General features: G+C 48.3%; 1 protein-coding gene across 1 annotated transcript in view; it reads left to right on the forward strand.

The window, feature by feature from the left end:
* The window catches only part of RCAN3 (regulator of calcineurin 3), a 40,819-nt gene that overhangs the window by 14,839 nt on the left and 10,312 nt on the right, over positions 1-15,668 (forward strand). The window contains exons 3-4 of the mRNA XM_014591980.2: positions 3,949-4,134; positions 14,607-14,780. Coding sequence (XP_014447466.1) covers positions 3,949-4,134; positions 14,607-14,780 — 360 coding nt within the window. The remainder of the gene's footprint in view (positions 1-3,948; positions 4,135-14,606; positions 14,781-15,668) is intronic.

Genomic DNA, 15,668 nt, shown 5'->3' on the forward strand with positions numbered 1-15,668 from the left:
CACCAGGCAAGTTGAGAGTACTATACATGACATCATCAACAGACAACATATCATATCTGTGTCCCACAAATGTCTTACTTCTCCATTTTCCCCCTAGATTTTCCTTCCTGCACTCTTCCCCCTCCCACTCTCCTTTCACTTTGTCCCCAGTGTCCCTAACAATTTTCAGTTTTTCATTCTCAATCATAGAGTGTAGACAGTCAGTATATGTTAAGTGGAGACATACAGTGTCTCTTTTATAGCCTGACTTGGTTTACTCAGCAGTAAATCTTCCATGTTCGTCCACTTTCTATCAAATGCCAGGGTCTTGTTCTTTTTTATGGCTAAACAGTATTCCATGGAGTATATGTGCCACATTTTTTTTTTGAGAAGTTTTTGCTATAGGGGAACCAGCAGTTAGCATAATGGCTATGTCGCTGGACTCCCACGTAGTCGACCGCGGTTCGCGTCCCAGACCCGGTGGCTTAGAACTCACGCCGGGCGCGTGTGCGTGTGTGCCCAAGATCCCGAGAGGAGAATGGAGGAGAAGGGATTGCGGCGTGACCATCCTCCCTGGGGGGTGATTTCTCACTTTCTGTCTCTCTGTCTCTCTCTCTCTCTCTGTCTGTCTGGCGAGCACATGCGCTCTATAGCAAAAACCTCTCAAAAAAAAAAAAAAAGATTTTGCTATAGTACACATGCACTCGCCAGAAAGGCAGAGAGAGACATAGAGACAGAAAGCGAAAAATCACCCCCCAGGAAGTTGACCACACTGTAGTCCTTCTCCCGCATTCTCCTCTCGGGGCCTTGGGCACACATGCACATGCGCCCGGCGTGAGTTTAAGCCACCGGGTCCGGGACTTGAACCGCGGTTGACTACATGGGAGTCCAGCGACATAGCCATTACGCCAACTGCTGGTACCGCTCCACCAGTAGTTTGTCTTAGGTTTAGATCCTTCATCTACTTTGAGTTGATTTTTGTTAATGGTGACAGATAGGGGTTCAGATTCATCTTTCTGCAGGTGGATACCCAGTGTTTCCTGCACCATTTTATACAGAGGTTTTCCTTTTCTTGCTAGATTGACTGGTACCCTTTGTCAAAGATCAGTTGGCTGTATGTTTTGGGGCTTGTTTCTGGGGTCTCTACTCTGTTCCATTGGTCCTTGTGTCTGTCTTTGTGCCAGTTCCTTGCTGTTTTGATTATCACAGCTTTGTATTATATTTTGGGGTCAAGAAATGAGATGGCACCCATTCCACTCTTTTTGTGTAGAATTGCTTTGGCAATATGGAGTCTTTTATGATTCCAGACAAATTCTATGATTGTCTTTTCTAGATCTGTGGAGAATGTCTCTCATAATTTTATAGGGATTGCATTAAATATGTAGATTAATTTGGGTGAGTTGCCATTTTGATTACATTAATTTCCCCAGTCCAGAAATATGGGATGTGCTTCCACTTTTTTGTGTCATGTTCAATTTCTTTTTTAAGGTTCTCATAGTTTTCCTTATAGAGGTCTTTCATTTCCTTGGTTAGTTTTACTCCTAGGTATCTTATACCTTTTGTGGCTGTCGTAAATGGAATTACTTTCTTCAGTTCTTTCTCTGTTCTTGTTTGTATATAGAAATACAATAGATTTTTGTAAGTTAATTTTTTTAAGAGGTTTTTGCTATAGGGCACGTGCGCTGGCCAGACAGACCGAGAGGGACAGAGAGACAGAAAGCGAGAAATCACCCACCGGGGGGATGGTCGCATGGCAATCCCTTCTCCTCCATTCTCCTCTCGAGGAAAGAAGAGTTGAAATTATCTCTGTTTGCGGATGACATGATGGTATACATCGAAGACCCAATAATATCCACAAGGAAACTCCTCTAAGTTGGGACCAGCAGTTGGTGTAATGGCTATGTCACTGGACTCCCATGTAGTCGACCACGGTTCATGTCCTGGACCCGGTGGCTTAAACTCATGCCAGGCGCGTGTGCGTGCGTGCCCAAGATCCCGAGAGGAGAATGGAGGAGAAGGGATTGCGGCGTGGCCATCCCCCCTGGGGGGTGATTTCTTGCTTTCTGTCTCTCTGTTTGTCTTCCTGGCAAGCACACGTGCCCTATAGCAAAAACCTCTCAAAAAAAAAAAAAAACTTCTCCAAGTAATAAATGCATACAGTAAAGTGGGAGGATAAAAAATTAACTTAGGGGACCAGCAGTTAGCGTAATGGCTATGTCACTGGACTCCCATGTAGTCGACCACGGTTCATGTCCTGGACCCGGTGGCTTAAACTCATGCCAGGCGCGTGTGCGTGCGTGCCCAAGATCCCGAGAGGAGAATGGAGGAGAAGGGATTGCGGCGTGGCCATCCCCCCGGGGGATGATTTCTCACTTTCTGTCTGTCTCTATGGTGAGCGCTCGTGCCCTGTAGCAAAAAAAGGAGAGAGAGAGAGAGCGAGAGAGAGATGGAAAATAGTACCTGGCCAAAGCAGCCCTCTGTACTCCCAGCCGCCACTCCTGAAGCAGGGCGCTGGCCCCGTGGGCTTTGCTCAGCCATGGGAGGGTCTGCGTGCCTGCCTTGTCTTTGCAGCGGGCTTCTGTCGCCACCGCATCCCACCCCTGTCTTGATGTCCCTCGTACATTTGCTTTAATTTGGTGAATCTCGTACTGAAAGATACGGATTTCCTCAGTGTGCCGTCGGTGGGTTTCGATGGTCTCTACCCGTGACCTTCATTTCAGCTGGAAGTACCCCTCTCGCCCCACCTTCATGCCACCCCATAGCCCGTTACTACCAAGAAGGATGTCTCATCGTGGTGACCGCTTCTCTTATGCATAATATGGAGAATATTTATAGATTTGGAAGAGAAAACATAGCTCAGTAAGGCAGAGTATGTGTTTACAAATACACCAGACATCACAATATAAAATCAATGTTGAATAGGTGGCATTCTTTTTATTTTTTAGGTTTTTGCTGTAGGGTGTGTGCACTCCTCGGGGAAATATGGAGAGAAACAGTGAGAAGGAAGGTGAGAAATCACCCCCCCCGCCCCCGCAGGGATGGCCATGCCACAGTCCCTTCTCCATCCTCCTCTTGGGACTTTAAGTACACATGCACACACGCACACACACCTGGCATGAGTTTTCATGCCACCAGGTCCAGGACTTGAACTATGATCAGCTATGTGGGAATCTGGCGCCCTAACCACCATGCCATCTGCTGGTCCCATGTATTCCATTTCTGTACACGTTCTGCCTTTCTGTAGCCTTTCGAATTTAGATCCCAGCGTTTTACCCCTGCCCCCGTCCCCGCTGCAGCGATGCTGTCTTCTGGCCGGTAAAGCCCGTTTCTGACCGTTCGCTAGTGCGACAGCGAGGAGAACCAAGGGCACTTAGCCACCCCCAGGCAGAAGCAGAGGCCAGGCCTGTGATTTGGTGGATCTGCGGCTTCTGAGCACTAGAGAAATGGAATTTCCGTGGTCAGATTTCAGAAGAGAAACATGAAGCGTCTCCTGCCATAGGACCTCAGAGGGGGCTCCGTGCTGAGGGACTCCGTGGGGCTGTCCGCACTGAGACGGCCCTTCCCTTTGCTCGCTCTGCTGTACCACGGACCACATGGTGGCTCCTCGCTGAGCCAAGGGTGTGGTAAGATCTTTTTCATAGTGAAAGCAGGTAAGCCTTGCCTTCTCTCAGGCCAGCAGGTGGCGAGGTTAAAGCAGTTGGATCCCGTCTGGCCAGATGCATGGTTCAAGTCCCAGACCTAGTGGCTTGAAAATCAGTCCGGGACAGTGTGCGTGTGTGCCCAGAATCCCAAGAGGAGGAGAATGGAGAAGTGATTGTGGTGTGGCCATCCCCCGAGGGGTGATTTCTCGCTTTCTCTCTGCCTCCCTGTCTGTCTCTGGTGAATGCATGCACTCTACAGCAAGCTGAAAAAAAGACAAAAAGAAAAACAAAAAAAATGAGGAAAATCTTGCCTTCTCTGCTGACATAGGGCAACGAGAGTGGAGCCACGAGAATTCCAGAAAGGTCGGGACGTGCACCCCTGCTGCATCCTCGTCGCGTGCTCCTCGACACCTCCCCTCCCGGGGGCCTTTCCCACTCTCCCGTGCAGATTTTCGGCGCCCGTGGCCAGCCACCAAGCGTCCTCCTGAGTTCCCGAGGAAGCGTTCGGTCGCAGGTTTGCAGATGTCGTAGGCACAGGATGTTTCATTTTGCCTGCTCACTGGCCTGCACGCGTGGCCTCAGCGTATGAAGCAGCTTCTGTCCCCAGTGTCGGGGACAGCCTACTTACGTAACAGGGCAGGCCTCGGGGTGACGCCGAGGCCGCGTCAGTCGTGTCTGGCCGTGGATGTGCGGTCGGAGGGCACCACCCGAGCACCCCCCCCTCCCGCCACTGCCCCATCAGAAGCCGATGTCCTGCCCCCACCCTGTAACAGGGCAATGATCACTTTCTACCATTAGAGGATTCCAAAAATTAGCAAAGGGAGCTATTTCCGGAACAGCTTTAAGGAGAAAAACGATGATGTGGTTTTAGTGAACCGGGGACAGTGTGGACCTTGAGTGTGTCACAGGTCGCTTTCAGTCCGTTCTCCTCGCTGTCCTGTCTCCGCTCTGTAATCCTCTAAATCCCCTGCCTAATGCCAGGTTGTCAGGGTGGCCTTGGGGATCTGCCTGCCACGGTCTGTGGGTTCGGGGAGGGCAGAGCTGCGGGCTGAGGGTCCTGCCTCTGTCCTCTAAGAGGAGACAGTAATAGTCTTGCTTCCAAGTGATTCTTCACGCTTGGCCTCCTAGCTCGTTTTCTGTATGTCTGCAGCGTAAACCGTATTTATGCCACGTCAGGGGGGCAGTGCCTGTGGAAGAGAGGGGAGAACCCTCACAGAACAGGAAGAGCCCACTAATAGGCTCTTGTATCACTTTGTTTCTTTTATAAGTCTTTTTTAAAATTATTTTATTTATTTATTTTTATTTGATTTGGCCAGACACACACACATATACACAGAGGAAGTGAGAAAGCAAGCCGCTAGGTCCAGACTTGAACCCTGGTCAGCCATGTGGGAGTGTCCAACACCTTATCCACGATGCCACCTGCTGGCGGGTTTTTTAGTTTTTGGTTTTTTTTTCCTAGAACACATGCACTTGCCGGAGATACAGACGGCCAGTGAGAGGGAAAGCGAGAAATCACCGCCCCCGGGGGATGGCCACCCCTCCGTCCCTTCTCCGTTCTCTGTGAGGATTTTAGGCGCACACATACATGCTCCTGGGGTGACTTTCAGGCTGGCTTTTCCAGGACTCATGCTGTGACGGGCCCTGCGGGATCCAGCTCCTTAGCCACCGTGCCACCTGCTGGCCCGGTTTTGTTCAGGCCCGTTCTTAATCAGGTCACAGACCCTGGATTTCGGAGCAGGAGAGACCGTCGTGTGACTGTCCTTACCAACTGCAGGTTACGCTCAGTCAGAGGGTACTGCTGGAATGAGGAAGAAAACGTTTGGGGAGGAAATGGGAAGAACGGAATGATTACCCAGTAGCTGGTTTGCGAGACAGCTTGTATTATCCAGCGCGTGGAAGCTGCGGCACGCCGTCCTCGGGCCAGCGCCTCAGCCTGGCACTGATGCCCTTGGTCTAGAAAAGCCGGGTCCTGCCTGGCAGCTATGGTTCCGATCCCCACCCAGTCAGCCTGAGACGCAGGGCACACACAGGAGTGGCCGGGATTCAGCAGACCGGAGGGACTGCAGGAAGGGACTCGTGGGGTGACCGGACCCTGTGGAGGGCGAGTGCTCCTCTCTCTCTTGCACACATGAATAAAGACAACTTTTTAAAAAGAAAAATGCTGTCGTCACAGGGGATTAGGAGTAACCACGTGGCCCTTTGCCGTGGGTAAGGAAGACGGTCTAACGTGCCCTGCGCAGTGGCGATGTTCCATAGACCGTGCTTACTCTGTCCGCTCTCATCGTGCTCCGTGTCGATGCTTCCCAGCTGCCTCACATGGGGATTCTAATATTTGCTTAGTATTCAAAATAGGTTTAAAATAAGCAACTATCGGGACCAGCAGTTAGCGTAATGGCTATGTCGCTGGACTCCCATGTAGTCGACCGCGGTTCGAGTCTCAGACCTGGTGGCTTAAACTCATGCTGGGCGTGTGTGCGTGCGTGCCCAAGATCCCGAGAGGAGAATGGAGGAGAAGGGATTGCAGCATGGCCATCCCCCCTAAGGGGTGATTTCTCGCTTTCTGTCTCTGTCTCTCTCTGTCTGTCTGGCAAGCGCACATGCCCTGTAACAAAAAACCTCTCAAAAAAAAAAAAAAAAAAAAGCAACTATCAGGAATTAAGTGAAATTCGATTTTATAAAATACCAATCCTAGTTCCTTTTGAAAGTGATAAAGCCAGCCATCTCTGAAATGGGTGCTGAGGAGACCATAAAACATGTCTAGAAATAGTGGTAGTTACTCGTGTATAGTAACATGGTCGTATTTCCTTTTAAGATCTGATGTGCTATTTTAAGATTTTTACTATATCTGTAATCCTTTATGAATAGTTCATCCTTGAATATGTAGAAATAATGTAAATAAGAACAGGACTGATCTTAGAGTTGACCTTCCTTTGAAGCAGTTTATAGTACGTTGGAAATCCAGACAGCACCAGGTCTGGCCTGCAGTTGCTTAATATATATATTTTTTTACATGAGGGGACAGGGGTGTGGTGGTGTCTGCCCTATGGCAAAAATGAGGGGCTGGCATGTGGCGTGATGGTTAAGGGTGCTGGATTCCCACATGGCCAACCGCAGTTCAAATCTTGATCCTAGTGGCTTGCTTTCTCTCTTTCCCTCTTTCTCTGTCTCCCTCTCTGGTCACATTAAAATAAATAGAAATAAATAAATAAAGTTAAATAAAATAACTCTTTAAAAAAATGAATGTGGACCAGCAGTTGGCACAATGGCTGTCTCTGAACTCCCATGTAGTTGACTGAGGTTCGAGTCCCAGACCCGGTGGCTTAAACTCATGCCGGGCGTGTGTGCGTGCGCGCCCGCCCAAGATCTCAAGAGGAGAATGGAGGAGAAGGGATTGTGGCATGACCATCCCCTCTGGGGGGTGATTTCTCGGTTTCTGTCTCTCTGTCTCTCTGTCTTTCTGGTTAGCGCACAGGCCCTATAGCAAAAACCTCTCAAAAAAATAAAAAAAAGAAAGAAAAGAAGAAGAATGACCATGCTTGGCGCCCTAGCACAGCGGTTAAGCTCTGTACCCAGGGATCTGGATCCCCTGTGGGCTCCTACAAGATAAAGCCTGGCCCCAGAGGCTTGAAAAAAAAACGGGGGGGGGTAGCGTGGTAGTGAAAGGCAAGAGACTGTCACGTGGCTGAGCGTGGTTCAAGTCCTGACCCCAAGACTTGAAAAGTCACGCTGGGCATGTGTTTCCATGTGCCCAAAATCCCGAGAGGAGAAGGGATTGTGGCGTGGCTGTCCCCTCTAGGGGAAAATTGCTCACTTTTCCTCTCTCTGGAATGTGCATGAACCTGGCAAAAAACAACAGCAACAAAAAAGCCAGGTGTGTGTGTCGGTGCCCCAAACTTGCCAGGATGGAGAAATGGAGGGAAAGGGACTGTGGCGCGACACGCCCCATCGAGGGGTGCACATGCGCTTTCTCCCCGGTGAGTATGCGTGCCCTCTTGCAATTAAAAAATTAAATGAGTGAACAAAAATACTAACGTCATTTTAAAGACGAATGACAATTGCTAAATAATGAGGAATCTTTGAACATCAGAAGAATAACTCGTACAGACTGTTTTATATTTGATCAAATGGGAGAAATAGCACAAAGTGGCAGGTAAATGTTCAGACTGAGAAGTCGGTAGAAAATGGAGTACATGATTTGCACTTTAATATCAAGAGATAATAAGGGCCAGGACCAGCAGTTAGCGTAATGGCTATGTCACTGGACTCCCACGTAGTCGACCGCGGTTCACGTCCCGGACCCGGTGGCTTAAACTCACACCGGGCGCGTGTGCGTGCGTGCCCAAGATCCCGAGAGGAGAATGGAGGAGAAGGGATTGTGGCGTGACCATCCCCTCTGGGGGGTGATTTCTCACTTTCTGTCTCTCTGTCTGTCTGGCGAGCGCACGTGCCCTATAGCAAAAACCTCTCAAAAAAAAAGAGATAATAAGGGCCCAGCAGGTGGCATGGTGGTTAAGACGCTGAACTCCCACATGGTTAACCGCAGCTGGAGTCTTGGACCTGGCGGCTTGCTTTCTCGCTTTCTCTCTCCCTGTTTTTCTAGTAAGTGCACATGTCCTGTAGCAAAATTTAAAAAATAATAGTGAGACCAGCAGGTGGCATGGTGGTTAGGTGCTGGACTCCTGTCTGGCTGAGCACAGTTCCAGTTCCACACCTGGCAGCTTGACCTTGCTCCAGGCACATGTGCGTGTGTGCCCAAGATCTCAGGAGGAGAGTGGAGGAGGAGGGGCTGCAGTGTGGCCGTCCCCCTGGGGGTGATTTCTCACTTGCTCTCTTTCTGTCTCTTCAGTGAGCACACATGCCCTATAGGAAAAATATTTGTCCAAAATAATAATGATAATAATAGTAAATGAAATGAAATAATTCTTGGGAAAAAAGAGATAATAAAAAGATTATTATGTAAACCAAGCACAAAAAAAGCTCAATTTTTTTGAGAGGTTTTTACTACAGGGTGCGTACGCTCACCAGAAAGAGAGAACAGAGAGACAGAAAGCAAGAAATCACCCCCCAGGGGTGATGGCCATGCTGCAGTCCCTTCTCTTCCATTCTCCTCTCGGGATCTTGGGCACGTATGCACATGCGCCCGGCATGAGTTTAAGCCACCGGGTCTGGGACTTGAACTGCAGTTAACTACATGGGAGTCTAGTGATGTAGACATTGCGCCAACTGCTGGTCTCCAAAAAAGCTAATTTACAGGTTCCTTTTATATGTTACTGTTGGCAAGCCTAAGCAGTATTTCTGAAAGTATTGACAAGTTTCTTAGATTCCTATTTTTGCATTTCATTTATTAAAGTATTGCATAACTGGCCAGCAGGTGGCGGAATGGTTACATCACTGAACTCCCACATAATTGACTACAGTTCAAGTCCTGGACTTGGCGGCTTAAAACTCGCCAGGTGTGTGTGCATGTGTGCCCAAAATCCCAAGAGAAGACTGGAGGAGAAGGGACTATGGCATGGCCATTCCCCTGGGCAGTGATTTCTTGCTTTTTGTCTCCCTGTCTCTCTGTCTCTCTCCAGTGAGCGCATGTACCCTAGAGCAAAAGCCTCTCTTAAAAAAAAGCATTTCATAAAAGTGACAAGCAGAATTTAATACTGCGATTCCATTGGTAATCAAGGTTGGTTTTTATTGTACCAAATCGTAACAGATGGGAGAAAGACAGTGTTGTCTCAGTCGCGTAGAATAGAACCACTCAGATCTCGCACTCTCCTGCTCTGTCCTGTCTCCAGCTACTCACGGTCTGCTACCAGCTGTAACTCGTGAGAGGAAACGCTATTACTGTGGAATTGCGTGCTCCCCGTGTGAACCCGAGGAGACGTTCTGTTGCCTTGCCTTTGTAAAAGGGAAACTGGCTGCGGGGAACCTGCCTCTTTACAGATGGTGCTAAATGGACACGGCATCTTTAAGTCAGAGGAGGGTAGTAAAAGAGAGGAAAGGGGAAGAAGGCAAAGTGGAAAGAAGGTGAGCACAGAAACGGCGACACAGATACAATGGTCGTCCCCCCACCCCCACCCAGTACGTCAGTACGTTGGCACCAGTGGGTGGCGTGGTGATCAAGGCGCTGGATTCCCAGATGGATAACTGCGACTCGAGTTCCAGACCTGGCAGTTGAAAAGCACCCAGGGTTGGGGACGGCTGCTGGACTGCCACTTAGCCAACCATGGTTCAAGTCCCGATAAAGAGGCTTGAAAAATCTCTCTGGCCAAATTATAAAAATAATAATAAATTAAATAAGTAATTATTTAAAAAAAAAAGAAAGAAAAAGAAAATCATGTCAGGCACATATGCGTCATGCATGCCCACAATCCCAAGAGGAGAATGAAAGAGAAGGGATCCGTCCCCTCTGTGGGGTGATTTCTTACTTTCCTTCTGTCTCTCTGGTGACACACATGCCCTATGACAAAAACCTAAAATTAAGTTTTAAAAAGTAATTTAGGAGACCAGCAGTTAGCGTAATGGCTATGTCACTGGACTCCCATGTAGTTGACCGCGGTTCAGGTCCTGGACCTGGTGGCTTAAACTCACACCAGGCGTCCCTCGTTCCCTGTCTGTCTCTCTCCAGCAAGTACACATGCCCTATGGAAAATAAATAAATAAATAAATAAAAGATATTGTTTTGGAATAGACAAAGGAGGTAACAGAGAATTTTCTTTTTTTTTTCCTTTTTTTTTTTTGAGAGGTTTTTGCTATAGGATGCATGCACTTGCCAGAGAAACAGAAAGTGAGAAATAACCCCCCAGGGGGATGGCCACACCGCAATCCCGTCTCCTCCATTCTCCTCTCGGGATCTTGGGCACACACACATGTGTGCTCAGCGTGAGTTTAAGCCACTGGATCTGGGACTCAAACCGCAGTCGACTACATGGGAGTCTAGTGACATAGCCATAATGCCAACTGCCGGTCCCTAGAGAAAATATTTACAGACATATGTAAGGGGTCTTCAATAAGTACGTGGAGCAACCAGCAGATAGCATAATGATTATGTTGCTGGACTCCCACGTAGTCAACCGCGGTTCTAGTCCTGGACTCATGCCGGGCACATGCGCATGTGTGCCCAAACTCCCCACAGGGATTGCAGTGTGGCCATCCGGGGGAGGAGGATGTGATTTCTCACTTTCTGTCTGTCTCTCTTCGTCTCTCCTATAGCAAAAATCTCTCTTTAAAAAATAAGTAAATGGACAATATGTATTATGGAAAACATCATGGATTTCAGAATTTTTTGTACCCAATTAAATTTATTCTTTAAAAAAAATTCATTTCTTTATTTTAATTTGACCTGAGAGGGACAGAGTGAGAGAGAGAGTGAAAGCAAGCTGCCAGGTCTGGGACTTAAACCGCAGTTGGCCACATGGGAATCCAGCGCCCATAACCACCACACTACCTGCCGGCCCCCATAAACTTGTTCTTCAATTTCATTTTTCCATCAATCTCTGAAGTCCCCTTCTACTTGATAAAGCACGCATATGAAGACACGTGAACGAACACTTACACCTCGATAAGACAGTCCAGCGAGCGGGGAGAGGTTTGACAGGCACTTAACCTGAGGAATCAGAGGTGGCAAGTGGACCCTGTGGAAAGGTGTTCAGCGTCGGTCGTTACCGGGGAAACGCTGTTTAAACTGCAGTGAGCTAATTCACTCCCAGTAGAATGTTAACATTCAAAGACTGGCCTGCAGGACCAGCAGTTAGCGTAATGGCTGTGTCGCTGGACTCCCAATTAGCCGACTACAGTTAGAGTCCTGGACCCGGTGGCTTAAACTCACGCCGGGCGCATGTGCGTGCGTGCCCAAGATCCCGAGAGGAGAATGGAGGAGAAGGGATTGCGGCGTGGCCATCCTCCCTGGGGGGTGATTTCTCACTTTCTGTCTCGATGTCTCTCTGGCGAGCGCACGTGCCCTATAGCAAAAACCTCTCCAAAAAATAAAAGACTGACCTGCCCAGTGCTGGCGGGAATGTGCAGAGACTGGAAGTCACACGCCATTGGCGAAGATGGTTCAGCCGCTTTAGGAAACGTAGCTGCCGAAAAGGGAATCATGAGCCCGTCATGCAGCTCGTTCCTTCTGCTTGTAAATATTTATCCGAAAGAACGGACCCTTGTACTGAATGCTCCTCTTTGTCTGTAGCGGTTCAAAACAAGAACTGGGGCCGTCTCCCCAGTGCAGCAGCAGTGCACTGCTCAAGAGAAACCAGGTCCCACGTGGCAGCTGCGATTCGAATCCCCAGCCCGGTCAGCCTGAAACAAGCCAGACACGTGCACGTGCAGCCCAAATCCAGTGGGCTGGAGGAACCGAGGAAGGGGATCGCGGTGTGGGCAGACACTGGAGGGTGCCCATTTTTCTGTCTTCCTCCCATTTTCTTCCTTCCCCTTCTCACGTGCACTCACACATGCTCTCATGATGAAACGTTTTTTAAAAATCTAGAAGTAACACAAATGTCCACCATGTGGTAAGTGGATAGTCACCCGTACAGTGGAATTCTGCTTGACAGTACAAAGGAGCAAAAATAACACAGTAACATGGATTAATTTTAAAATAATTATGCTCAGGGAAAGAAGTTAACACTCCCCCCAAAAAAATAAAAAAAGAGAGTACCTAGGGCATGATTCCTTTTTTTTTTTTTTTTTTTTTTTGAGAGATTTTCGCTATAGGGCGCGTGCGCTCGCCAGACAGACAGAGAGAGACATAGAGACAGAAAGCGAGAAATCACCCCCCAGGGGGGATGGTCACGCCGCAATCCCTTCTCCTCCATTCTCCTCTCGGGATCTTGGGCACGCACGCACACGCGCCCGGCGTGAGTTTTAAGCCACCGGGTCCGGGACGCGAACCGCGGTCGACTACGTGGGAGTCCAGCGACATAGCCATTACGCTAACTGCTGGTTCCCAAGGGCATGATTCCTTTTACATAAAATTCTAAAACAGTCTAATTTATAGCGACAGAAAAATAGATGACAGTGGCCCCAGGGTGGAGAAGTGCCTCGTATGTAGACATCCATTTGTGTTGAGGGAAGACTTACACGTGAAAGGTGAAACTCAAAACTTCGAGGCGATGGTTTAGAAGAACATTATGACCTCAGTGAAGAACGATTTGTTTTTTATTTTTAAGAATTACTTAATTTTATTTATTAATGTTTAAATTGGCTATAAGGCATGTGTGCTTACGGAAGAGAGAAAGTGAGAAAGCAAGCTCCCAGGTCCAGGACTCAAATTGCAGTCAGCCATGTCCAGCACTTCAACCACCATACCACCTGCTGACCCCAAAAGAAGGATTTACTAAGCACAAAAAGCACCTGAAGAAGAGAATAAATTCAGTAATGTTCAAATTTAGAATTTCTGTTTCAAAAAAAAAAATGAAGAAGAATACCAAGACAGTGGAAAGAATTGGGGAAAAAATGTGTAACACATATAATTGACAGAAGATTAGAATCTCAACATCTTTGACTCCATTTCTTTCTTTTTCTTTTCTTTTTTTTAATTTTTTTTTTTTAGTTTTAGCTAGAGGGCACATGAGCTTGCCAGAAAAAGAGAGAGAGAGAAAGTGAGAAATCACCCTGGGAGGAGGGGTGGCCACACCACCATCCCTTCTCTGTTCTCCTCTCGGGATTTAGGACACGCATGCTCGTATGTCTGGTGTGTTTTTCAAGATGCTGGGTCCAGGACTCTTAGCAGAATGGGACACACGCTTCAGAAGACTGATGGGCATTATGTGCTGAAGCAGTGAGGCCTAAGGAGGTCCACCCGCAGGTGCACACACCAGAGAAACTTGTACGTGTGGGTACCAAGGAGTTGTACAGGCATTTTAATAGTAGAACTGCTGTTGCAAGAAGAAAAAAAGAGAGAGAGAGACAGTCCAAAGTCCAGCGTTAGAGCAGATAAACTCCTGTGATATGCCTCCTGTAGTTACATGCAGGAACAGGAAAGGAGCTCGGAGTCCAGATCTCAGCAAGAAGGCGAGTTGCAGAGGAGCACGCAGCACGGCCACACTCTCCCTAGGGTAAAGCAACTTTTTTTTTTTTCTTTTTTTGGAGAGGTTTTTGCTATAGGCCACATGCACTCTCCAGACAGGCAGAGACAGACAGAGAGACAGAAAGCAGGAAATCACCCCCCAGGGGGGGATGGCCACACTGCAATCCCTTCTCCTTCATTCTCCTCTTGAGATCTTGGGCACGCACGCACACGCGCCTGGTGTGAGTTTAAGCCTCCGGGTCTGGGACTCGAACCGCGGTTGACTACATGGGAGTCCAGTGACATAGCCATAACGCTAACTGCTGGTCCCCCTCGGGTAAAGCAACTTTGTGAAGCTGTAAAGAACAGCAAGGGAATGAGCAGTACAAGGTCTAGGTACAGTTATGTGAAGGAGCAAAGGAATATGATGGAGAAAAAACAGCACTGTGGTTCAAGTCCTGGGCCCGACAGCTTGGAAATCACACCAGTTTGTGCATACGCGCCCCAGATCCGGAGAAGAAAATGGAAGAGAAGGGATTGTGGCAGGACCATCCTCCCTGGGAGCTGATTCGTCACTCTCTCTCTCACTTTCTCTCCAGTGAGCTCATGCACTCTATAGCAAGAAAACTAATAAAAAACCAAAAACAGCCGATGTGCTTGTCTTCAGAACAATTGCAGTAATAAAGAAAAGTTCTTGTTCTATGGTTGGGCATATTTGTGTCATTTTATTTTTGTATCTGACATTTATAACCTTAAAATATATGTAATATTTAATAAAATTAATTATAAGTACAAATTGCAGCGTTTGGCATATAAATTACTGGATATCTGTTCTTGTATACTTGCAAGAAACGTGTGCTTTTTTGGAAAAAAGGTGACTCATAACAAGTTGACCGCGTTTCTTACGTCTGATCTTTTAAATTCCCTCTTCTTAAAGGTTTGTTTTCTCCTCCATTCTCTCTGCCCTGCCGCACCTCGATTTGTAGGAGCGATTTGAAGCACTCTTTGCTGCCTATGATGACCGCGTTACGTTTCAGTCATTTAAGAGCTTCAGAAGAGTCAGGATAAACTTCAGCAACCCCGAAGCAGCGGCGCGCGCGCGGATCGAGCTCCACGACACCGACTTCGGAGGGAAGAAGCTGAGGCTCTACTTCACACAGGTACCGGGTCCGGCCGGGTCTGCTCGTCCGGCTCCACCCAGAGGGGTCCCGCTCTCCCTCTTCTCTCTGAGGGTGTCAGAAGCTCTTGGAAATCAACAGTCCCAACGAACGAATGGTGTCGTCTCCACGCTGCTTTGCAGATACGTCACTGTATCTTCATTCAGCAGTTTGGCCTCCTGTCTTAGGAGATGCCTACTTTAAGGGCTTCATTGTTCTGGCTGCTTCGATCACCCGGGGCTCCGTGAGTGTCAAGCCCTGACACCAAGGTTCGAGAAGCCGTTTCTCCCTCTCAGGAATGGCACTCAGGGAGTGGCGTCCTTGGGAGAATCGTGACAGTGGTGTCACGGGTCATGGTCTGTGTTCACGAGTCACACGAGGAATCCCCGGGGAGGAAGACCGCCAGTGCAGGGGTGGCCGGGGATGGCGAGGAGGGGGTGCGGAACGGGGCGGCAGGCGCTGTGGGACTGGGAAGTCACGGGCGGCCTGTAGGTTACCAAGGCTGGCCCTCCCCAGCATTCTGGTCCTAGGTTAGAGTGGCGTTCTGAGGGACAAGTTTCTTCTCAGAAGAACTGGTTTAAAAGAGCATTACATCTCGGGACCAGCAGTTGGCCTAATGACTATGTCACTGGACTCCCACGTAGTCGACCGTGGTTCGCTCACACCAGGCACATGTGTGTATATGTTCAACTCTAAGAGGAGAATGGAGAAGGGACTGAGGCGTGGCCATTCCCCCGGGGGGTGATTTCTCGCTTTCTGTCTCTGTCTTTCTGGCAAGCGCATGCGCCCTATAGCAAAAACCTCTCAAAAATGAATAAATAAATAAATAAATAAATAAATAAATAAAATAATCATTAGATCTCTGCTCATGAGTTAAGGGTACCATTTTAT

The sequence above is a fragment of the Tupaia chinensis genome, unplaced genomic scaffold, assembly GCF_000334495.1.
Source record: "Tupaia chinensis unplaced genomic scaffold, TupChi_1.0 Scaffold000628_1, whole genome shotgun sequence".
NCBI classification, from domain to species: Eukaryota; Metazoa; Chordata; class Mammalia; order Scandentia; family Tupaiidae; genus Tupaia; species Tupaia belangeri.